The sequence below is a fragment of the Nannospalax galili genome, unplaced genomic scaffold (assembly GCF_000622305.1).
Source record: "Nannospalax galili isolate Female #2095 unplaced genomic scaffold, S.galili_v1.0 scaffold259, whole genome shotgun sequence".
In the NCBI taxonomy this organism is placed as follows: domain Eukaryota; kingdom Metazoa; phylum Chordata; class Mammalia; order Rodentia; family Spalacidae; genus Nannospalax; species Nannospalax galili.
The window spans coordinates 2,203,008-2,225,397 of NW_008344750.1; the positions used below are offsets into that span (position 1 = coordinate 2,203,008).

Sequence of the window (22,390 nt, forward strand, 5' to 3'; positions counted from 1 at the left end):
CCTCCTTCCTTCTCCATGGATCTGGTCTATCCCAGGCTGATCTTCTGATCTTCCTTCCTCTACCTTCAGAGTGCTTGGCCTGGAACTTGCTATGTAGACTGGGCTGGCCTTGTTTCACAGACATCCGCCTGCCTCTGCCTCCAAGTGCTGGGACTAAAGGCCTGTGCCACCATGCCTTGCTCTTCCCTCATTTATTTTTTTTATGACGATTGAACCCAGGGCCTGGTACATACTAGACAAGCACTCTACCACTGAGCTACATTCTTAATAGAAAATTTAAAACCTCACAAAAGCACAATAAAGAAATAAATGTAAGATATCATAATTCGCTTCTTTAAAATACATTGGGGGGGGGCCTGGAGAGATGGCTCAGCAGTTAAGAACACTGGTTGTTCTTGCAGAAGACCTGGGTTCAAATCCCAGTACCCACTTGGCAGCTAACAACTGTCCGTAACTCCAGTTCCAGGGGATCCGAAGGCCTCTTCTGTCCTCAGCAGGCATTGCACGACACGGGTGTACTTACCTACATGCAGGCAATATACTCATACACATAAAAAAATATGTATTTAAGGAAACTATGTATGTGTAAGAGATGCACATATACATTTTGTGTTATAGGTTTGTCTACTGATTACTCTGTAGGCTAAAATCGCATATAAAATTCTTGGACTACAAATGTTGGTCTTCTTTTAAGGGCTCTATGAACTCATGAATGGGGTTCATTCCTTGGAGGATGCCTTATCAGTGAATGTGCCCTTTGGTTAAGACAAGGATCCCTTCCCCAGCCTACTTCTGCCTGCTTTGCTGCTCTACCAGTACCCATCAAATGTCAACTCCACGAGGGTCTTGGGACCACATCCCTTTAGCCTGCCTAGGACTGGCACAGCTGCCCAGTCAGTAGGTGTACAAATATAAAGGTGACATTTAAAGGAACTTTAAAGTGTCTGTATGATTTTAATAGGTGGAGACAACTTGGAGAGCATTCCTGCCAAGGGACTAGATCAGTAGAGGTTGAGAGGTGGGAAGAGTAAGGGCGTAATTGGGGAAAGTTTGAGTAACTAGTTTGGCTCGGGTGAAGAGGTGAGCATGTTATTTCTCTACTTGTTTGACTAGTTTTGGCATCCAACCCTGCTCCTGACATGTAGGCCCTCTGAAGAGGCTTATTTACTAAGGCAGGCCCAAGATAGGAATGCTTGACATCAGTGTGGAGAAGCACACACTCAGCCTCTGTCCCAGAGAGGCAAGCTGTATCTGGCCCCTTGACACATTGGGGGAGTGGACTTCTGAACCTGGTGTATCTGGCCTGTGCCTACCATAGCAGGGGCAGCATTCTGCCTATCTGCAGTTGCCCATCTGCATCATAAGTTTGCAGAGCTGAAGGGAGATACAGACACAGAGGGCAGGGGACAGGGACAGGGCCAGCCAGGCTGGTGGCTAGAGTCAAATCCAGGGCCTTTGCTTTTCTTAGCACATCTGATAGGTCCTGCCCTCTGCTCCACAGGCTGGAGGAAGTCCCCCTGGAGGTGCTGAGGCAGAGGGAGTCCAAGTGGCTGGACATGCTCAACAACTGGGACAAATGGATGGCCAAGAAGCACAAAAAGGTGAGGGGCCTGGCCTTGGGCCTTGAACTGGGAGTTGGCAGCCTGGGGAGGAGGAAGAAGGAGGAACTTTATCAATAGAGCAAGGCAGGGGCTTCTCTAACTGCCAGGCTGTTTTAGGTGTTCTCCTTTGGCCAAGTAGGGAACAGAAACTGGATTGAGGACGGGGCAAGTTAGGTTCTGGCATATGACTTGAGAGCTACAAAGAACTTTGTCCTGCAGTTAAACTTCAAAGTCTCTCTGTAGCCATTAACCCTTATAGGCAGTTTTGCTCTACCCCTGCCAAAAGGACTGAAGAGCTTCCCAGTATTTGTAGCAGCTAACTTATAGGGAGCATTTTCAGGGTCCTTGTCTTGACTACATAAATCTATGTAACACCCCAATGAGGTTAGTAGTACTGACAGTATTGCTTTACCAATGACCTGAAAAATCAAGACGTGAAACTAGGCAGCCAAACTTAAGTGTATGCCCTATTAACTAATAGTAAGGACCTTTGTCACTATCTAGATTATTTGATGATTTTCTCTTGTCTTCTGTCTAGAGTGAAAAGAAAGAAGTAACCATACTGTTTACAAATAGTCATAAAAATGAGAACACCCATTCCTTGCCTGGTCAGGCTGTCCTTAGGTACTAGCCTGCTCCTGTGGGAACAGCATGCTCACCTACTATTCTGAAGCGTGTGTTTCAGTGTCCATGGCAGCCCTTTGCAGGGTTTAGTCACTGCCTGGCTTCTCAGAGCCATAGTCTCTTTGCACAAGTTCTCAGACCACAAGGTGAGCCCACTGCCCCCTGTCACTAGCTGCAACACTTGTGTAGTCCCGCTGGACCAGTTGGCATCAGGGCTTGCCAGAAAGCTCAAGACTGAGAGTCAAGAATGAGTTTGAGTCTACTCATACCCTGTCATCATGCCTGCACTGAGCTGTGTAACTTGAGACAAGTTTCCTTATCCTCTCAGACTCCTGTTACTAGTCAAATGGGAGTGATATTCCTTTTTTGAGGACCCTACAAAGTGGTAATAGGAAGTGCTTTATAGATTATGCCATGGGGAAGAGGCTCACCCAGGCCTGGCTTTCTTTTAGTGTTCTATATGGGCTTTGGGGCACTTATCTCTTGCTTATTAGAAAACCTTTCTGGGCTTCAGGTACAGTTCAGTGGTAGAACATGTCCTTAGCATACACAAGAAAAAATCTCTCCCCCTACTTCATGCACATGCATGTATGTGCCTTGCTTTGTAGATCAGGTTGGCCCTCAACTTCCAGCAGTCCTCCTGCCTCCTAATTGCCAGAATTATAGATGTGTCACCACACCTGGCAAACTAGTCTCAATATTTTTAGGACAGTGGCTCCTCAACTGCTCCTGGCTAACGTTGGGGTCCTGCCTCATCCTTCCTCAGGCTCTTACCCTCAGCTGTAGCTAGTTCTGCAGCTCTCTGTTGTGCTGACTGGTAACTGGCAGGGACTGGTATTGGCCTTCTTGTTCAAGCCTGCCTTATATACTGGGGCTCTTTGAGGCAGCTTCTCTCAGAGAATACTCAGATTCACTTCCTCTTCCCTTTGGCTTCCTTGCCACTGTGGGTAGAGGCTGAGGGCTGCCCTTGCCCAGCAGAGGCCTTCAAAGGCATGCTTCAACCCACTGTCCCCAAAGGCCCAGACCAGGCTCGCTACAAGTTGCTCCTTCTGCCACCTCAGCTGTGACCACTGCCCCTCTTCCTGCCTGGCAGCGAGGCAGGGCTATGACTCTCTTCCCTAGCAGGACTCTGCCATTCCAGAGTTCAGCAGCCAGCGGTGTGTCTTCACTCAGATCTCATCAGTGACCTCCTTCCTCAAACTTCCCTCAGAGATTGATAATCCTTTGGATTTTATGGGAGCACTTTCTTCATATGTTATCCTGATACTAAGGCAAGCAGATGACCATCCCCTGTATTTTTGTGCTTAAAGAGTACAGAGTTGGGAAAGGCTAGCTGTGTTCTTGACTCTTCACCCCCTTTCCTGGCCCCATCTTGCTTAGGGGAGAACCTTTTGGGTTACCTCAGTCGACTGAATGTGCTCCAGAACTGTCCTGGGGCAGGCTATGTGTAACAAGCTGTGATGACAAGGATGTCTCAGGCTGAACTTGGTCAAGTGTGCGAGCCTGAAGGACCTGCGGCTCTGGGGTGTACTATGTCCCACTATCAAATCCTGCCCAAAGTGACTTCCTTAAAGTGAACCTTGTCCCACAGCAACAGGAAACTGTTCCCAGAGTCTGGGGCAGTTCCCTTCCGCTCCCTTCTTTCCCTGTTTTCAAGCAGTCTTAGAAGCTTTAGTTTGACTCTTGTCAGTAGCCAGCTGTTCTTCCCCCATTGCCTGGGCCTGAGGCCTGCTGTCTGCCTCCTTCCTGGTTCTTGACTTTCTCTGACCTCTGGAAAGTTTTCTCTTGTTTGTGTTGGTCATCAGGAAGGCCAGGTCTTCTGTGCCCCTCTTCTGAAATCTTCAAGTGGGACTGTTTGAGGGGCTTTCCAGGTAAGAGGAAATTAGACAGCAGCTGAAGCCCTGGAACTTCTGTGCCAAGTGTACTTCTGGGATGAGGGTGGAGAGGAAGCCATGACTTACTGAACAGACTATGCATTAGGCCCCTACTAAGCACATTTACCCCTTCTAATGGAGTCTTTACAAGTTTGCAGAATAGTAGTGTAACACCACTCAGATCTTAAAGTCTGTGAGAGGAATGATTAGCCCAGGGTCAGTGTGAGATTCAAACCCACATCAGCTGTTCTTCTCATGCCACAAGTACTTGGCTCATTGCTTTCAAGGCAAGGTGCTGAGTGCAGGAGTAAGGGAGTGTCACTGTCCTCTAGCCCCATTCCTCTGCCCCACCCCCATTCCCTCTGCCAACATCCTACAGGTTTAGGCCCTTTGTCCTTCATACTCACCCACCAATGGGTCAGGCAGGTGCCTTCAGGGGGGATTAAGCCCAGGAGGAGCCTGCTACCTCCACCCCTCAATCCCTGAGGGGCTAAGGAGGTAGAAAGTACACAGGGTTGGATCCCTCTAGTATGTATGGCACAGTGTGGAGGTAGAAGGGTTTCTCACTCTGTAAAAACAATGTTTTCTAGTCTGAGGAAAAATTGTTTTCCTTTTCTTAAAAGACACAGTAGTTTTTAAAATTGGGTTTTCTTTTTAAAAATATTTTTATTGAGTTTTTGTGCATTTCATATAACAAATCTTAATCAAATTTAGACTCCCTCCCCAACAGAAGACTTTCTAATAAAAGTACCTAGTCTAAATTGGGTACTAGCTATGGGTCATAAGCTGCCTCAGATACTTCACTTCTATTCTGTGAGCAGGTAAGCCCTGAGCACTTTTAACTAGAATCAGGAGTCAGCCATAGACCAGTGGCCCCAGTTTGGGGGGTGAGGCAGGGTAAGTAGGTCTTAGGAACTCAGGGTCAAGGAAAGAAGAGAGAGGATTCCTGACCAAAACAAAAAGGGAGCTATTTAAGCAGCCAACCTCCATCTTCGGAGTTCTACTGAGGTTCTTGTCTGGCTGGGTCCTGCCCCACAGATGCTTAAACGAATACCCTCTATAAAATTACCTGGGGCATACCTCTGGGCACATTCTGGTTCCTGTTGTATGTAACCTTTCTTGTAACTACAGCTGTGCCTACGTGATGCATAGCTTTCCCTAGTGACAGACAACAAGGTGGCTCCATTTGTAGGATTCCACTTTGACTCAGAAAATACAATTAGTCCTATTTGTGGGTTCCACAGCAGTAGATTCAGATAACTGCAGATTGAAAGCATAGTTAGGCCTATGATGGTTGCATCTCTTGAACAAGTACATTACATCCTTGTCATCACTCCCTAAAAATATAGTCTAACAGTTATTTGCAGAGCATTTGCATTGTATTAGGTATCATAAGTAATCTGAAGGTAATTTAAGTATACAGAAAGATGTGTACTGGTTATGTACAAATACTATTCCTTTTTGTTGTTGTTGTTGTTGTTTTGAGACAGGATTTATTATGTAGACCTACCTGGCCTGGAACTTGGCTGTGTGGACCAGTCTTGCCTTGAACTCAGAGATTCACCTGCCTCTGCCTCCCAAATGCTGTTATTATAGGTCTGTGCCACCATACTTACTACTATTTTTGTTTTGTTTTTTTGGTCTTTTTGAGATAGGGTTTCCCTGTAGCCCCTGCTATGTAGGCCAGGCTGGCCTTGAACTCAGAGAGGTCCCCTGCCTCTACCTCCTGAGTGCTGGGATTAAAGATGTGTTACTACACCCAGCTGTTTACTACTATTTTTTATGTGAGAGATTTGAGCAAAGTTTGGTTACTCTAGGGGATCCTAGAACCAATCTCCCGTGGAAGCTAAGGGATGACTGTAGTTATGGGGTCTAAAACCATTTGGCAGACCTCAGGAATGCCTGTGTTATCACTAGAGGACATGCACTCTGCCATTGCCTGGTGGCAGCATGTCTACTTGCAGTGCCCTCTGTCCTCACCATGGGGTCTACATTGTAACAACAGGAAAGTTCCCTGTTCTCCCCTTTTCTGCTCTTATGGTTATGTTTACTGAAGGCCCACCAAGCCCTGGCAGAGGGACCCGGCCCAAGGAACTGCCAGGGTGGATGCATGGGCACAGCTTTCCTTTTGACTTTCAGATTCGTCTACGGTGCCAGAAGGGCATCCCACCTTCTCTGCGGGGCCGGGCTTGGCAGTACCTGTCAGGAGGCAAGGTGAAACTTCAGCAGAATCCTGGAAAATTTGATGTGAGTTTCCCTTACTTCACCTCATCGTTTGTGATGTGTCTCTGGATTGAGCATCTTGCCCTGACAGTGAATCCCCCATGTGCTGTTCTAGCAGGATAAGCAATTGACAGAGCCTCTACTGGCAGGCCTAACTGCTCAAGACCCAGATTGGCCCAGTCTGTGAGCCATGACTGTTGGAGGCTATGTTCATCTAAGGTTCTAGACTAGTAGGCCTCAATGAAACAGACTTTATTCCAGTTCTGCTACCCTTTTCTAGCCCTTTGTCTCATCAACTACTCAACTACTGAGTTTTCTTTAGCTCAGTGCACTACTTCACAGCTCTTGGTCATCAGGAGGGGACCCTCAGACTACTTCCCCTGATGCCTGATGACTTGAGCCTGTGCTCTAGACCTTTAGGGGTATATCCATTAGGACCACAATAGCCTTCACCCTTCCCGACCCCCATCCCTTGCTCTGTCTCCTGCCTGTAAGCCTGGTCAGATGTGGTCCACTGGGTGATCCTCTGAATTACTTGTCAGCCCCGGAAGTGGCAGAGCCAAATCACTATCTTTAGGGGTCAAAAGCCAGTCAGTGGCCAAAGAAGGTACCCTCTACAGTCATGTCTCCCTCTGCCCCACCATCCTGCTTCCTAATCTTCCACTTTATGGCTAGCATTGTACAGTACCCTTCCATTCACTGAGCTGAGCAGCTGAGCCTGCTCTCCTGGGGAATTCTGGGGAAGTAGTTGGCATCCCTTGGGTTGCCCCAGCTTCCCTGCCAAACCTGGTCCCAGGCATCAGGGCTTCTCTTACACCCTTGGAACTAATGAAGGGCAGTGAGACAGAGCTGCCAGCTACTAGCTCTTTGTTGACATCCTTCATGCCTCAGTGAATACTTTGAGAAGAATGGGCAGGGGCAGAGCAGGGCAGCCTAGAGTTTCCCGGAGAGGGCACAAGCTATTTGTTGGCAGCACTTGGCCCTCCAGGGGAAAGGGAGACTGGTGGGATGTTTGGCTAGGGTCAGCTATGAATTATGGTGATTTGATGTTCCCACAGAGCACCAATGTTCCCACAGAGCACCAATACCAGGCCCCACAAGAGCAGCCTTTTGATTCCAGAATCTCCCTTCCAGTGGCTGTATATCCTGCATTCCAAGGGGCTTCACCCTTTTTACTTGGTTTTCTTCTCTGGCTTCACCTCTTGATGGTGTCAGCACTGCTTACACTCACAGAGAATGTAGGTCCAATGATTACAGCATTGGTCTTCTAGAAACTGTGTCTGCTTGTGGTACTCAGTACTGTTCCTCCCTGAAGACCCTGAAGCTACCCCTTTTCACTTCTTCATTGGCCCACATGTGGTTGGGCACCTTGGACAGCCAAGGTACCAGATGAATACATCCTAGGAACTGTCTTTGGGGTTTTCAGGTTCCTTGTACCTCAGGAGAATCACCAGGAGAATTAAGGAAACTTCCTCCCTTTCTGAGAAAAGCAAACCTGCATTGTGCTCAGAAGGTACATGGGAATGCACGAGACACATAGACCCTAACTTGAGGGTTCTTGGGGTTCCAAAAAGGTCATACCTACTGCTTCCACTATGAAATCTCAGCCCCTTTCTCTGTCCTTCAAGTCTTGAGTACTCCCATCAGCCTTTCCTCTCACCATTTACTTATTAGTCAAGTTTCTGGCATCCTAGATTCTTTAGTTCAATTCTGGGTCACTTCTACTTCAGGATATGAAAGAGAGGGGACCCTGTATGAGGTCACTGTCCGTCAAGGCCAAGGCCTGGTGTATGTTCACATAGCGTTCACTGAGGCCTTGCTCTAGGACCTTCCCTGATGTTGTTCCATCCTACAGGCAACTAATACTTGTTTAGTCTCTCTACCCAGCCCTCTGTATTTCCTTTGTATTTATTCTTTTCTAAAAATTGGGGTATGAATTTACATAGAATAAAATGAACAGATCTTGAGTGTACAGTTCAGTGAGCCTTGACAAGACATGTTCATGTAACAAACATGCAAATCAAGATAGAGAACTTTTCAAATGACTATGAAACCATCTTTGTTGTGTTATAGCTTTGTTGTTCCTATAAAGGTACATATGTAAAGGTTCAAAGAAGAAAGCCAAACTTTGTTGAAACCTCAGCACCCAGAGAAGCACCTAAGGTTAATGGTTTGGCAAATGTCACACCCCTTCCTGAATAGGTGACACCAGCAGCACAGGAAAGCAAGCAGCAGAGAGAATTTGGGTTTGGTGGCTCTGACTCATACCTGCCTTCAAGTCCCAGCCCCACCATTTTTCTAGTTTCAAAGCCTTAGACAAGGGACTGTCATTTGATCTTCAGTTCTCTCATCTGTAAATAGGGTATAATGACAGAATCTGACTTGGGGTTAAGAAGGACCAGTGAGATCCATGTGGGCTCTATATGCTTAGCATCTGGCTTTAAGCAGTTGTAACACCTGGTAGCCTTCTATCTTTAAAGATGTGACATCATCCCTAGATACACTGAGTGCCAGGAGGTGATTCTGCCCATAGCCAGGATGGACACTCATCCTAGAGCTAGGATGATGCTCAGGCTTGCCAGGTCTCTTCACCTATCTTCAGCACATCAGGTGTGATGATGAGATTGAGTGGGCATTGCCTCTGGTGTCTAATTTGATACCCGGGTCAGTCATCTGCCAGGAGTATCCCTCACTGCCTTCTCTGACACTTGCTTCTGCTGCTGTTTCCAGGAACTGGACATGTCTCCTGGGGACCCCAAGTGGCTGGATGTGATTGAGCGTGACTTGCACCGGCAGTTCCCTTTCCATGAGATGTTTGTGTCCCGAGGAGGCCATGGGTAAGTAGGCTGGAGGTGGTTCTAGCTCTCTGTCTCAGTGTCAGAGGAGGTACAGTGAGTTTAGGGGCATCTCAGGGGCCCAGAAGCTATGTGCCCAAAACTGCACTCTTAGCCTTTGCCTCCTGTGACTTGAGTTTGGTGATGTTTGGCTTCATCTCTGACTTCTAGGGCAGCTTGCATTATTCTCTAAGACTGCCAGAGCTTTCCTGGCCTAGACTTCTAGACATAGGGGGGAAAAAGGGTAAAGGAATTTGGTGGATGGAGATTATGCAGGAGAGGAGAGATGTGGTAGACTAGGGGGCCAAGACAAAGGTGCCCTATGAGGTGGCCCTCCTTCAGCCCCAGTACCTCTTATCTCCATATTTGGCATCCAGCCCTGGTCCAATCCCTGCTTTCTGTTTGCACCCTGCTCTTACTTGATCGTGTATTTGTCTGCTGAAGTTGGGAGACCAACCTCTTGTTGACCACAAGCAGATCTCCCCAGTTTCCAGGGAAGGGCAGATTCTGAGGCAGGTCTGGTTCAGTGAGGCACAGGTGAGGTGACAGGCAGCAGAACCACCCATCATTGTGACCTGCATGTCTTCTCCATAGCCAGCAGGACCTGTTTCGTGTGCTGAAGGCCTACACACTATACCGACCTGAGGAGGGCTACTGCCAGGCCCAGGCACCTATTGCTGCCGTGCTGCTCATGCACATGCCTGCTGAGGTACCTTGGGCCCTGGGTGGGCAGGTGCCTTGAATCCAGCAGCAAGGCCTCACATCTCTCTCTCCTACAGCAAGCCTTCTGGTGTCTGGTACAGATTTGTGAGAAGTACCTGCCTGGCTACTACAGTGAGAAACTGGTGAGTGCTTGCCTGGCCTGGGACCCACCCCAGGCTGGATGTCCTGTGGCCCCTCCAAGGCCTCAGCCACTCAAGGCTTAAATCCTAAGACCTATCAGAGGCCCTTCAGGCACCAGCATCATATCATCAGTTACACATTCACTTCCATCTCTGCTTCTGGCTACTTGTCAGGATCAAAATTCCTTCAGGGTACCCAGTTCCTCCCTCCTTGACCTTGCCATGGCTTGAGCCTCTGCCTGAAGTTCCATTCTGCTCCTTCCCAGTACACCTTTCTTCAGCTTTCAGCCAGTGCATGGAATTTTCCTTGACAGACAGGCAGGACCCTCCAACTTGTGCTTACTAATGTTTCTGTCATATCCGGTATACTCAGCCCCACTGACCCCTCCCCCAGTCTGTATGTTCATGGACTCTTTTCACTTTAAGCTCCCTAAGGGACTGCCTGTATCTGTTATCACTGTCTTCCAGTCCCCTATAGGCTATAGCTACCTGGTGAATTAATGAATGTTGACCTGGTGCTAGGAGCCCCTGTGGACTGTGGTCATGACTCTGTGGCTTCGGTGTCTCTCTAGGAGGCAATTCAGCTGGATGGCGAGATCCTTTTCTCACTGCTACAGAAGGTGTCCCCTGTGGCTCACAAGCACCTCAGCCGACAGAAGATTGACCCCCTGCTATACATGACAGAGTGGTTTATGTGTGCCTTTGCCCGCACCCTGCCCTGGAGTTCTGTGCTACGAGTCTGGGACATGTTCTTTTGTGAAGGTACCAGGCTGTTCTGGGTTGTAGGGAGGGAAACCCCAAAAGCACCCCTCCCCCACTCACCACCTGCCCACCATACAGGAGTCAAGATCATCTTCCGAGTGGGGCTGGTGCTGCTGAAGCATGCACTGGGCTCCCCTGAGAAGCTCAAAGCCTGCCAGGGCCAGTATGAGACCATTGAGCAGTTGCGGAGCCTCAGCCCAAAGATCATGCAGGAAGCCTTCCTGGTCCAGGAGGTACAGCACACACCTTCCACTTGCTATGGGAGGGAAAGGCACTTGGAAGGGGTGGGGTCTGGGACGCTCCTGACCATAAGGACGAGTCAGCCCAGGTAGGGAGGGGAGACCTTATCTTCCTTCTAGGTGAGAGGAGTGGGGCACAGAGAGGCCCAGCTTTGCAGCACCTTCCTTATCTAACTTACTTGGGAATGAAGAGGAACTAGGACTAGCAGCTCCCTCAGTTTTCTTTGTGGATACTTGTCTTGCAGGGTCTATAAATTAGGAGACAAATGCATAGCTAGCTTCTCTGGATGGGACCAGGGCCAGGCTGAGGCTAGTGTGTATCGTGGGGGACAGACTGAAAGCCATTTTGTGCCTACTTCCAGTGGCTGCTGAGGGTTATGCCGTTGTCCTCATTTTGCACACAAGGAAATAAAGGCTCACAGAGGCAGGATCTCAAAGTCCCCCTAGTCACCAGCTAAAAAGTGATAGAGCTGGAATTTGAGTCTAGACAGCCAGGCATCCCTGGACAGCGAGGGACAATACTGTCTGAGACTGGGTTTGCCCATCTCAGACTTGCTCCTTCTGTCCAAGATGTAAGGTAGCAGGCCTGTGAGTTGTAGGCAGCTTTCCTGTAGGCAGTGGGTCTTGTGACCATAACCCCATCCCTCCTGGGGTCAGCTTTTGGCAGCTACAGTTAGGGGTTGCTGATGGAGAGCAGTCTGGGCTCCAGGGCACAATGGGAAAGGTCTTTCTAGTACTCACCTGCCCCTCACTGCCCTACAGGTGGTAGAGTTGCCCGTGACAGAGCGCCAGATTGAGCGGGAGCACCTCATCCAGCTGCGGCGCTGGCAGGAAACCCGTGGTGAGCTGGAGTGCCGTTCCCCACCCAGGCTGCATGGTGCCAAGGCCATCCTGGATGCAGAGCCTGGTCCCCGGCCTGCTCTGCAGCCTTCACCATCCATCCGACTACCCCCAGATGCACCCCTCCCCAGCTCCAAAGCTAAGCCACCCAAGCAGGTCCAGAAGGAGCAACAGAAGCGGACAAAGGCCAGTGGGCAGTTGGAGAAGTCCCCAGGCCTCAATCAAACCATGGGGGTGACTGCTGCAGGAGATGCCTGTCTACCACAGGATGTGCCCCCAGAGGACCCAATCTCCTATCACCCAGTTCCCCAGGACTCTGCTCCCCAGGACTTAGCCCACCACTGCTCCCAGGAGAGCCTGACCTCCCAGGAGAGTGAGGACACCTACTTGTAACCCTGGCAGCTCAGACCTCCAGGGTGGGGTCTCCATACACTTACACGGTTCAAAGACTGACAACACTCCAGGTCCTGTGTACCTGAGGGCCCAACTGCTTGGCCATTGGGCTGGGATAGAGTCTGGCTGGCCCAACACAGATTCTGCCTGAGCCTCCTTATTTATTTTCTCTAGAGTCAAGCTGGTCCAGCTAACACAGGCAGAGGCTACAGCCAAGTGGGTGGGGCCTCACTCAGCCCCCTCCTCCTGGGGGATGTTCCCCAGAGATAGGGTGCTGGCCTGAGGGGAAGGGGTGGGGTGCTCCTTGTGTATAATAGAAACATGATTTTGTACAGAAATAAACAGACTTGTGTACAGCTAGGGACCAAGAAGGAATGTTCCCCTCCATCCTGGGCCCCTAGCCCAGCAGAAGCCTCTTTGAGAAGTACCTTTGGCAGAAGAGGTGCCAAATCAGTCAGCCCTTTCTTGGCTCTACTCTCTCAACCCTTCTCCACTGCCTTATGTCCATCTTCTGATATGGATGTGGCACCCCAGGGAATGAGCCCCAAGGCTTTGCTCTCTGCTTTTTACTGCGGGGGGGGGGGGGCCTTCCTGAAGAGGTAACTAAAAGCTGTTCCGAAGGCCACACCTAGATGCTAGGTCAGGGGCTTGGCCAGGTGTGAGGTGCTATAAATGCAGACCTCCACCATAGCCAGACAGATGAAAAGAAAAGCCTGCATCCTTGATAAAATGCTATACCTACCAGGCTGGGTTAGTTGTGCCTGATAGGAAATGAGCTGAATGGGAAAGTTTTATGCCATCCTTGTCCCCCTGCTACCACATTTGTACCCAGAGCCCCTCAGCATCTCTCCTGACCAAGGTTCCAAGAGCAGACTGCCACTGAGGGACCAGGCAAGTGGTTGGTGACAACCTGATAACTGGCAATGGTGAGAACAGGGTGTCCCTGGGAGAGCAACCCCACCCCCCCCACCTTCTGCTGAGGAAGCAGCTTTTCCAGTCAAACAATAGTGGTTGTTCCTGGCCTGAGACCAATCTGGGCCAGACCATAGCCAGAGGGAACAGGGAGGGAGAAACAGAGATCCCTGGGAGCTTTCAGGCATAGCCTGGGCCTGGAACGTGATGTCCTGGTAGAGCTGGGTGATACTGAGGCTAGAGAGGGGAATGGCCACCAGAGACGCAGGGAATACCACCCACTTCCTGCCTCCTGGTCTCACCCCTGCAGTTTGCCACCCCATCCATACCTGCCATGGATGAGCTGAGCTCAGCCTTTGGGAAGCATGCCTCCTCCCCCAGTTCTCCAGGGGACAGGCCAGGATGTGGTGGCTGCACAGTGTTCCATGAGAGTTCCCTGGCTGGAGAGTCCAGGAAGGAGGATGGGCCCAGCTTCCATCTGCAGGTGTTGCAGGATTCAGAGCAGGCAGAAGTCCTGCACAAACCTGCTGGGTCCCAGTCAGGCCCCAGGCCAATATAACCTAAATGGTTGAAAACCTCCAATCTGAGGCTGAGGATGGGGTCAAACAAGGGCCCCTTGGAGCATGCTGGGCTCTGCCATGGAGCCAACCTGAGCTTGCTGATTCCTGCTCAGCCTTGGGGTCTTCTTAAACCTGTAGAAACTTGATCATACCTGGGATGTCTGCCAGGGCTTGGGGCCTCTTCAGATCTGAAGCAAATTTAGATGTGCTCAGGCCAGTTGAATTATGCTAATGGCCAAAAGCTTTGAGGGGATTCTACAGGGCTCAAGTCTGGTCTGAGTGCCCAGCCATCCTCAGCTGTAATGGCTTCTTGCCCCAGAATCTGAGCTTTGGGCATTCCTGGTCCAAGTACTTCTGAGTTTGCTTTGCAGTGATGGACCTCAAGCTTTGGTCTGGGCTGCTTCCAGGCCCCACCCCACATTATGTTACTCAGACAGGTGACTAGGACTCTCCATTTTCTCCATGTCTGTCCCTAATGGGGAACCTTCTACCCTGGAAGTCGGGTGATAAACGGAGCCATCCAGGCCAGGTTTCAGCTGGCCAACCCAATCGCAAAGTAGGGGTGGGTATTCTCAATCCCAATCCTGGGCAGCCCTTGCTTTGGGACTTTAGCCAACCACCATCCTTGCCAGCTCTGTTCTCCCTGCCCCCATCAATATGAGGAAGCACAGAAAAGGCACTCTGTTGGTAGCAAATCACAGGCCACCTCAGTCTCTGACCTTCCACGTTCCAGGAATTTGGGGACATCGTCCAGCCCCAGTCTAACTGTATGTCTAAGGCTCTTCCGAGTCTTGATCACAACCGTAAAGGCCACGTGCGAACCTAGATAGAAACGACCCCTAGCTTCCCAAACGCTCCCAAACTACACAGCGGGCGTCCTGCCCGCGGAAAGGGCGGGGCCTGCAGGACTGGGAGAGGGTGGGGTCAGGCAGGGTTCTGCGGGCCAAGGCTACAGGGGTGGAGCTGTCCGGGGTAGGGTTCCGAGGGCTACAAGCTGAGAAGTGAAGTCCTGGCATCAGGAGGAGGCGTGGTCACCTCGCATAGGTCGTGTGTCCCGGGAGGCGTGGCCATCCAGGAGTGAGTGGGACGCTGGGCTAGGCGGGTCCCAGGCGTAGCGGGCGGCGTGGATGCTGGCGCACAGCGGCTCCTTTAAGTCCCGGGCGCCGCCCACGCCACCCCGCCTCCGGCCTGGGTTTAGCAGGCTGCGGGGCCGGGGCTGAGCGATCTGCGATGGAGCTGCACATCCTAGAGCACCGGGTGCGGGTGCTGAGCCTCGCCCGCCCCGGTCTCTGGCTCTACACCCACCCGCTCATCAAGCTGCTCTTCCTGCCCGGTCGCAGCCGGTGCGCGCCCGGGTTCGGGGGCGCAGGTCGGGTGGGGGCTCCGCAGTCGCTTCGGGTCAGGCTCAGAGGATAGGGTCGCTGCTTAGCAGTGGGTAGCGGGTGGGGAGGCTCTCCCCTCAGGCCACCATCCTGCCTGGGCCGACCCTTCCTGGGACGCCGCCTATCCGGCCTGGTGAGGCCCCCTTCCAGGGCTTGTCAAGGCGCACACAGCCTAGGGTGGGCAGTGCTCAATTACTAGGGTATGAAGTGAGGGCATGCCAACTCCTTCCAGATGCCTGACATGAGATCTGAGAGCTATCTAATGGGGCCCAAGGTTCGACACCTCCCGGGCTGTAGCTACAGTGTGGAATGGAGGGAGGTCTGGAGTTGGTTAGCAGCCGGAGATCTGGGAGTTGGGACTCCTACCCAAGTGCTCCTGGAAAGAAATGAGGCCTGAGGGCGGGTCAGGAAGGCGCCGGGCGGGGGTCCTGTAGGGCGGTTGGAGCAAAGTCCACCTGCCCTCTCCTGCCCTGGGTAGGTTCGCACCGGGATGAAGAGCCTCCCTACCCCCCACCAGGTGCAAGTTCTTCAGCCTGACGGAGACCCCGGAGGATTACACACTCATGGTGGACGAGGAGGGCTTTAAAGGTGGGAACTGGCCCATGCCCCCCTTTAAGCAGGATTCTCACCAGATACAGTGATCTAGCGTCTAGGTCTGGGTTCGAATTCCCCACCACTCACTTGAGCAAATAATTTACCCTAATCTGAGCTGTTTTCACTTATGTAAAATGGGTATAGTTATGGTGGCGGTTTAGCTTTATAATCTTAAAATCCATGAGGGACTGGGTGTGAATCTAGGCCATCAAGAGGGCCTCAGTTACAGTTTTAGGCCAGAGTGTGTGTGTGTGTGTGTGTGTGTGTGTGTGTGTGGTGGAGGAATGTTCCTACAACTGTTTTAACCCCCTGGATATTACTTCCTTTTGGATTTATCTCCCCAGTGTGGGCCAGCTGTCTGGCAACTCCAGGAGTCTGAGGGTTGGGGAAGGAATGCAGGAGCAGGCAACAAGCCCAGAGCAGGGTCCTGGGGCCTCCTGGCTGTGCTCTGGCGAACAACAACCACCCTGGCCCTTGTCCCTTGCTCAGGACTGGACACCAGCCTGGTCCTTCCCAGGGCCCTGGAGCTGACTTCTGGCTCCCACTTCTCCTTGCCTGGCCCATCCTCAAAGGCCTGGAGTCTCAAGCCAGCCAGCCGGAGCTTGGCCTAGCCTCCCTCCCACAGGACTTAGTTTCCCTGTTCTTCAGGGAAGTCTGCAAAGGGAGAGCTTCCCCAACCAACATGATGGGCTGGCTCCCTCTGGTGGTAACTTGTGCTATAAAGCCCATTAACTCGCAGAAAGGTCCTGAGGAATATTACCGGCCCATTTTACTGACATGAAACTGAGGCTGAGCCAGGTGTGGTAGTGCATGCCTTTAAGTGAGAGGCAGAGGCAGTTGGACCTCTGTGAGTTCAAGGCCAGCCTGATCTGCATAGTGAGTTCTAGGCCAGCTTGGGCTACATGGAGACCCTGTCTCAAAAAAAAAACAAAAACAAAAAAAAAAAAAACAAGAACTAAGACCGAACTGTGTCTGTAATCCCAGCACCCAGGAGGCTGAGGCAAGTGGATCAACTTGAGTTCAAGGCCAGATTGAGCTGCATTGTAAGACAATGCCTCAAAGGGGTCGGGGGAATAGCACTTGCCCCAAGTTACACAGCAAGTGCATGGGATTTGACCCAGGTCTGAATTTGGAACATTTATGTTTACTGAGAGGGTTTGATCCCCAGCCCAACAGCTCTCCAAGTCCCACTTTCTCCATCTGTGCCTTGGAGGGTTCTAGTAAGGCCGGGCAGAAATAGTGAGAGACAGCCCTAGTCTCCAGACCTGCCCTGCCTTACTAGAACCCTCCAAGGCATAGATGGAGAAACTGGGACTCAGAGGTAGACTCTAACCAAGTATGTACTTCCTGCTCACAGAGCTACCCCAGTCTGAGTTCCTGCAAGTGGCAGAGGCCACATGGCTGGTGATGAATGTATCATCTCACAGTGGTGCAGCAGTGCAGGCTGCTGGAGTCACCAAGATCGCACGATCTGTCATTGCACCATTGGCTGAACACCATGTGTCTGTGCTGATGTTGTCCACATACCAGACTGACTTCATCCTGGTGAGTTTTGGCAGGTGCTGGTGCAGGGTGGAATTAACAAAGGTGTCTGGGGGTTCCATAAGGTGTGTCCAACTGTTTTCACCCAGGTGCGGGAACAAGACCTGTCAGTGGTGATCCACACACTGGCTCAGGAGTTTGACATTTACCGTGAAGTAGGCGGGGAGCCTGTGCCTGTTGCCAGGGACAATTCCAGCAATGGCTTTCCCCGAGCCCAGCATGGTGAGGTCTGCCCCCAGACACCCAGACTTGGGTGGGGCCTCTTCCCATGGGGGAGGGGGAACAAGAGGGTGGGGACTGGCTTTGTAGGGGTGGGTCCTCAGGTGAGGGATCAACCAACACCACCTTACAACATGGAAGATGGGGTGGGTATACCCAGGTCCTTCCCTGCCCAGCCACCAGGGGTCACCCCAGCCCACAAATGCTTTTTCACCCTGTCCCTGTCCCTGCCCCACGCATTCTGAGCAGGGCCCAGCCCCACGGTGCATCCCATTCAGAGCCCACAAAACCGCTTCTGTGTCCTCACACTGGACCCTGAGACTCTGCCAGCCATCGCTACCACCCTGATCGATGTCCTCTTCTACTCACACAGGTGGGCCGTGCATGTACTTGACCCCTGGCCTCACCCTAGTATCCCCACACTCTGACTTACTACCTTTGTCCTATCTGACCCTTCTGTCACTATACCCTACTCAGTGTCTTAGGGTTCCTGGCAGTCCATATCATTCACCCAGGTTCTAGGAAGTTACCCCTTAGCCACTTGATAACCACACTGCCCAGTCAGGTCCTCTGCCTCAGGATTCTCTGTTTGGGCACAGGTAGGGTGGGTCCTTCAGGAGGTCAGGACTCCTCACAGTGGAACAGAGATGGGAGGGAAGGACCTACCTAGAGTGTCCATGCCAGCACTTTCCCTGGGGTCTGGTAGTCAGGAAATGGAGAGTGCTATATGCCTGGCAGAGCTTTTGACCCTGTCACCCCTCCCCAGTGTCCCCAAGGAGACATCTTCAGGTGGTCCTGAGCCAAGTTCCATCCCATTCTTCGCTTTCTCCCTCATTGAGGGTTACATCTCCATTGTCATGGATGCAGAGACACAGAAAAAGTATGTGACCCTTCCCCTGACTCCAAATATGCCACAGACCCTAAACCAGCCCCAGGGAAGGTGGAGGTGGGGAGCCAGGCTCTTTTTTCTTGAGGTTGACAGGAAGGACTTACCCCAGGGCTCGCAGTGGGTGGAGGTAAATGGGGCTCCCTTCCCACCACCCACATACCTCCCCAGGTTCCCCAGTGACCTCCTGCTGACCAGCTCCTCTGGGGAGCTGTGGAGGATGGTGCGCATCGGGGGACAGCCCCTGGGCTTTGGTGAGGGCCTCTTACTCCCTGTGTTGGGGGCAGGGAGGGCCTGTAGGGTACCCACAGCAGCTAAGGTGAGCCATGTGTCTTCAACCTCAGATGAATGTGGCATCGTGGCCCAGATTGCAGGTCCCTTGGCTGCTGCGGACATCTCTGCCTATTATATCAGCACCTTCAACTTTGACCATGCCCTGGTAAGTCATGGACTGGACTGGAGGCTCCTGGAAGGATGCTGAGGCCTGAGTAGTCCCAGCTGGGCATTCCTGGGCAGATTCAGCCAGTCCTCAGATTCAGACCTGACACTTTCTTCTGCTTGCTCACCCCCAGGTGCCTGAAGATGGGATTGGAAGTGTCATCCAGGTACTCCAGCGAAGGCAAGAAGGCCTGGCCGCAGCGGGCCCCTAGGGAACAGCAGGCTTCTGGCCCTCCCTTGCCTTGGGCTTTCAGAGACTTCTCTAAGCTATTTCCTAAAGCTCCAGAATGAGCCCCTGATCCTACCAAGGGACCCCTCATTCTGCTGTCTGTATGTAAGCTGTGTGGCGCTGGCACTTGTGGATATGTGTGTGCACCCCTAGGTGCAGTGGGCAGGTACTGGCCCCATCAAGTGTCTGCCCACGAAGGACACCCTGGTGCTCGGGGCTTGGGCCCCCAACCCATCACTTTCTCTGAGGCCTTGGCATTTGCACGGTCCCTGCCTGAGGCCTGAGCCACCCCTGCCTTGTCCAGCTCAGTCTGGCTGCCCTGGGCTGGAATCTGATCTCTGGCCTGGATTGCCTTCCTGGCCAGGTGAATTTCCATAGTGCCTTCCCCTCCTGGGGCTCCCAAGGAAAGTATTTTTACATCTCTCTTATTTTTATCAGCTGTGTAAATAAATCAAAGAATTGCTATTGACCAGGCTGTGTGGTGTCCTCTGGGCCAGAGTGTCAGCCATTGTCAGGTCTTGGTCTCTCCCTGAGTTGTTGACTTAGCCAGGTTTACCACATTTCCTTGTCTTCTCACAACAGCTTCCCAGGCTGTACGTGTGGGGTGTCTGTGTGTATGTGTGTCTGTGTGTATGTGTGACAGATGAGGAACCGAAGTTTCCAGCAATGGCATGACTTAGTCACGTGGTTCCCAGCCAAAACTGTCTGCATCTAAAGTCTGGGCTCTCTTCACTCCTTGTTGCTTGTAGAATAACTTAGTTCTGGATACCAGAAGAGATTCCAGGGCCCTGTTGCCTAGAAGACCCCTGGCTGGACTGCTGGGAAACCCAACAATGAGAGCCCTTGAACACCTTTCTCTCAGGCTACTGCCTGCTCTCTTTAGCACCTCACTTAAGTCCTGATGTCCTTCTTGTGTGAGAGGTCACACAGTTTATGTCAGAAGGGCTTCCTTAGCGTGGTGGCCCAGCCTCTTCCTGCTGAGGTGTGGGGCTAGTAGGGCAGAGCAGGGCCCTAGAGGCCAACTAGACCCTCTTCATCCTCTGGTGCTATATGGCTGGGCACATCTGGGCCTGGGTTTTCCTGTCATGAGGCCACCTCCTGCTAAGCAGGGCCAGGACTCCATTGCAGGCGTCTGGGCCCCACACATGCCCTAGGAGGTTATCAGGTGCCCTCAGCCCAGACCCGCCCTGGCTCAGAAGGAGAAGAAGGGTGTGACTTCTGGGTACCCAGGTTGCAGTGGCTCCCAGAAAGGCCAGCACAGGGGCCAGGCCTCTGGCAGTGTGCCCACCTGATTCTGGGGACCCCAAGGCTCAGGCCTCAGGCTGCAGATCAGATGAGTCTAGAGCACAGTCCAGTCTGGTGAGTGAGTGGTGGGAGACCTTGGCAGCCCTTTCCTTTAGCCTCAGTTTCTCCATGTATATGGAAACCCAGGAAGCAGCTCCTTCTAGAACTCTGGGAGAGAGCATTTCCTTGGAGCTTGTCTGCGGTTGGGAGTAGGATGGGGAAGTCCTGGTTCCTCTCCTGGGGACCGGTGTGGGTGCTGGCTTGGGAGGCGATCTGCATTGGAGGTGGTTTGGGGTCCTGGGCTGCCTGTCTGACATCTAAGAGCCCCACCCCCAGCCCTGTGCAGCTCAGGGGGTCTGACCTGCCTGTGCACTGGTTGAGTGCTTCTGTCACCCTGATTCTCAAAGGAACTCAGGCCTCACCCAGTTTCCAAAGCAGATCAGAGCCATGGCCCAGTGGGCTAGTCAGATGGACCCAGGTCTGTATGTCCACGTGCCCAGTCCTATCTCGGTCCACATCTGAGCATCTCTGTGGACAGCTTTAACTCTCAGGGCATTGGAGTCCTTGGGGTCCCAAGACTGGGTTCTAGCCTCCAGTAGATCACAGATTGAGAAGTTCACTGAGGGAGTTCTGAGGGGGCCTCAGACACATGGGATCATAGGCATGGGGCTTAGGAGTTGTTCCAGGGAGGGGTCTCCACCTGGGTGAGGTGCCCTAGGACTAGTCTCCACTCACTGGAGGCTGCTGCTGTACATTGGGCCTAGCAGCCTCCAGCCTAAGTAGGGATTCCAACCCACCCCCTCATCCTACATGGGCCTCCATGGGGTTCCAGGTCAGAGGAAGTCAGTGTGGTCAGCCTGGGCTGGGGTTGGCAAGCCTACCCTACTCCCTAAGTCAATAGAAGTGTGCCTGGGCCTCCATCAGGCAGTTGGGGTCCAGGTTCTGCAGACATGTGGACCTGACCAGGTGGGGATGGGACAGGAGGGGGCCTCAGCCAGGGTGCTTCAACCTTCTCTAATTTGCCTGCTAGTGCATTGGAAGCCACCTCTCAAGTCTTCCTCAAAGACTGTAGTATAAATTTGGGGTTTTAAGACCTCAACCCCATCTTGGTCCTGTGTGTGCCAAGTTGCCCCAGTTGGCTTCTTGCTCCTTTGTAGGAATGAGAAAAGGAAGTGTCTGCCACCTTTGGGTCCCAGGATCCTGTCCCTGGAAAGGCCCTGGCAGGAGGCAGGGAAGGGAAGGTGTGCCTGCCTGAAGCTGGCTGGGCACATGCACAGAGGAGGCTGCTTCTCTCATTCACTTGGGTGCCCTCTTCTGTACTGGGGGTGGGGGGCCAAGAGGCGTGTTCCCTGTTGATTCATCAGTACATTCAGTCTTCTGTTACCCCACTTTATGAAGATGGACATAAAGCACAGAGAGAAGTGACTTGGGGTCAAACTGCTGGAGATAGCAAAGCCAGAATTCTTAAAGGTTGCATGTGCCCACCAAGCCTCGAAGAGAGAGAGAGAGAGAGAGAGAGAGAGAGAGAGAGAGAGAGAGAGAAGAGAGAGAGAGAGAGAGAGAGAGAGAGAGAGAGAGAGAGTTTAGCTGAACCCTGAACCCTGAAGGATGGGGAAGATTTTTGCAAGATCCCTTGTAATCCCAGCTGTCTGCATTGGTGGCCTGGTGTCTGCTGCCAGTGGCAATGGGTACGTTGGCAGGCACGAGAGTCCTGATCCTGGCTCCTCCCTGACCCTGGGCTGCATAGGGTGTGGGTGTTGGGCAAGGGCCCTGATTTGTGTCACTTTCCCAAGCAGGTCATGGTGCTGGGGTTCTAAGCCATGGTTGCCTGTCACGGGGGCCCAGAATGTCCCAAGGCGTTAGTTGTGGCACCATGGGTGCTGTGTGTGTGGTGTTTTGTGTGTGTGTGTGTGTGTGTGTGTGTGTGTGTGTGTATGCACACATACACATGTATAGCCACCTATCCATGTGTAGAAGGGACCGTGTGTCCTGGTGCAGCCATTACTTGGTCCTCTGTGGTGGATGTCTGGGTGTCTGTGGCCACCTGTGGCTATGATGTATGAGTGTCCACTGTGGGCCTGGTCCATTTCTGCATGTATCCTCATGTGTGGC

At 52.1% G+C, this 22,390-nt stretch overlaps 2 protein-coding genes across 3 annotated transcripts in view; both read left to right on the top strand.

The window, feature by feature from the left end:
• Positions 1 to 12,589, top strand: part of Tbc1d10a (TBC1 domain family member 10A) — a 32,467-nt gene extending 19,878 nt beyond the window's left edge. The window contains exons 2-9 of the mRNA XM_008841066.2: positions 1,502 to 1,601; positions 6,239 to 6,346; positions 9,053 to 9,159; positions 9,751 to 9,865; positions 9,936 to 10,001; positions 10,571 to 10,760; positions 10,839 to 10,993; positions 11,762 to 12,589. Coding sequence (XP_008839288.1) covers positions 1,502 to 1,601; positions 6,239 to 6,346; positions 9,053 to 9,159; positions 9,751 to 9,865; positions 9,936 to 10,001; positions 10,571 to 10,760; positions 10,839 to 10,993; positions 11,762 to 12,232 — 1,312 coding nt within the window. The 3' untranslated portion in view covers positions 12,233 to 12,589. The remainder of the gene's footprint in view (positions 1 to 1,501; positions 1,602 to 6,238; positions 6,347 to 9,052; positions 9,160 to 9,750; positions 9,866 to 9,935; positions 10,002 to 10,570; positions 10,761 to 10,838; positions 10,994 to 11,761) is intronic.
• A 2,222-nt stretch (positions 12,590 to 14,811) lies between these two features.
• Positions 14,812 to 19,464, top strand: Castor1 (cytosolic arginine sensor for mTORC1 subunit 1). 2 transcript variants are annotated; one of them, XM_008841067.3, is made up of 9 exons: positions 14,812 to 15,047; positions 15,604 to 15,674; positions 17,038 to 17,225; positions 17,312 to 17,444; positions 17,691 to 17,814; positions 18,208 to 18,321; positions 18,499 to 18,581; positions 18,672 to 18,766; positions 18,900 to 19,464. In XM_008841067.3, exons 1-9 carry the CDS (start codon positions 14,935 to 14,937, stop codon positions 18,975 to 18,977), a joined length of 999 nt encoding a protein of 332 aa, XP_008839289.1. In that variant the 5' UTR covers positions 14,812 to 14,934; the 3' UTR covers positions 18,978 to 19,464. The 2 variants fall into 2 exon arrangements, with proteins under 2 accessions (XP_008839289.1, XP_029423182.1); XM_029567322.1 differs by lacking the exon at positions 14,812 to 15,047 and adding an exon at positions 15,103 to 15,219.
• The last annotated feature ends 2,926 nt before the right edge of the window (positions 19,465 to 22,390 follow it).

Bases quoted from the DNA above. Each gene is read 5' to 3' on its own strand.
- Castor1 (XM_008841067.3), top strand. From the start codon at position 14,935: ATGGAGCTGCACATCCTAGAGCACCGGGTGCGGGTGCTGAGCCTCGCC. The intron at 17,815-18,207 runs GTGGGCCGTGCA...ACCCCTCCCCAG, and splicing joins GTCCTCTTCTACTCACACAG to TGTCCCCAAGGAGACATCTT. The intron at 18,767-18,899 runs GTAAGTCATGGA...GCTCACCCCCAG, and splicing joins TCAACTTTGACCATGCCCTG to GTGCCTGAAGATGGGATTGG.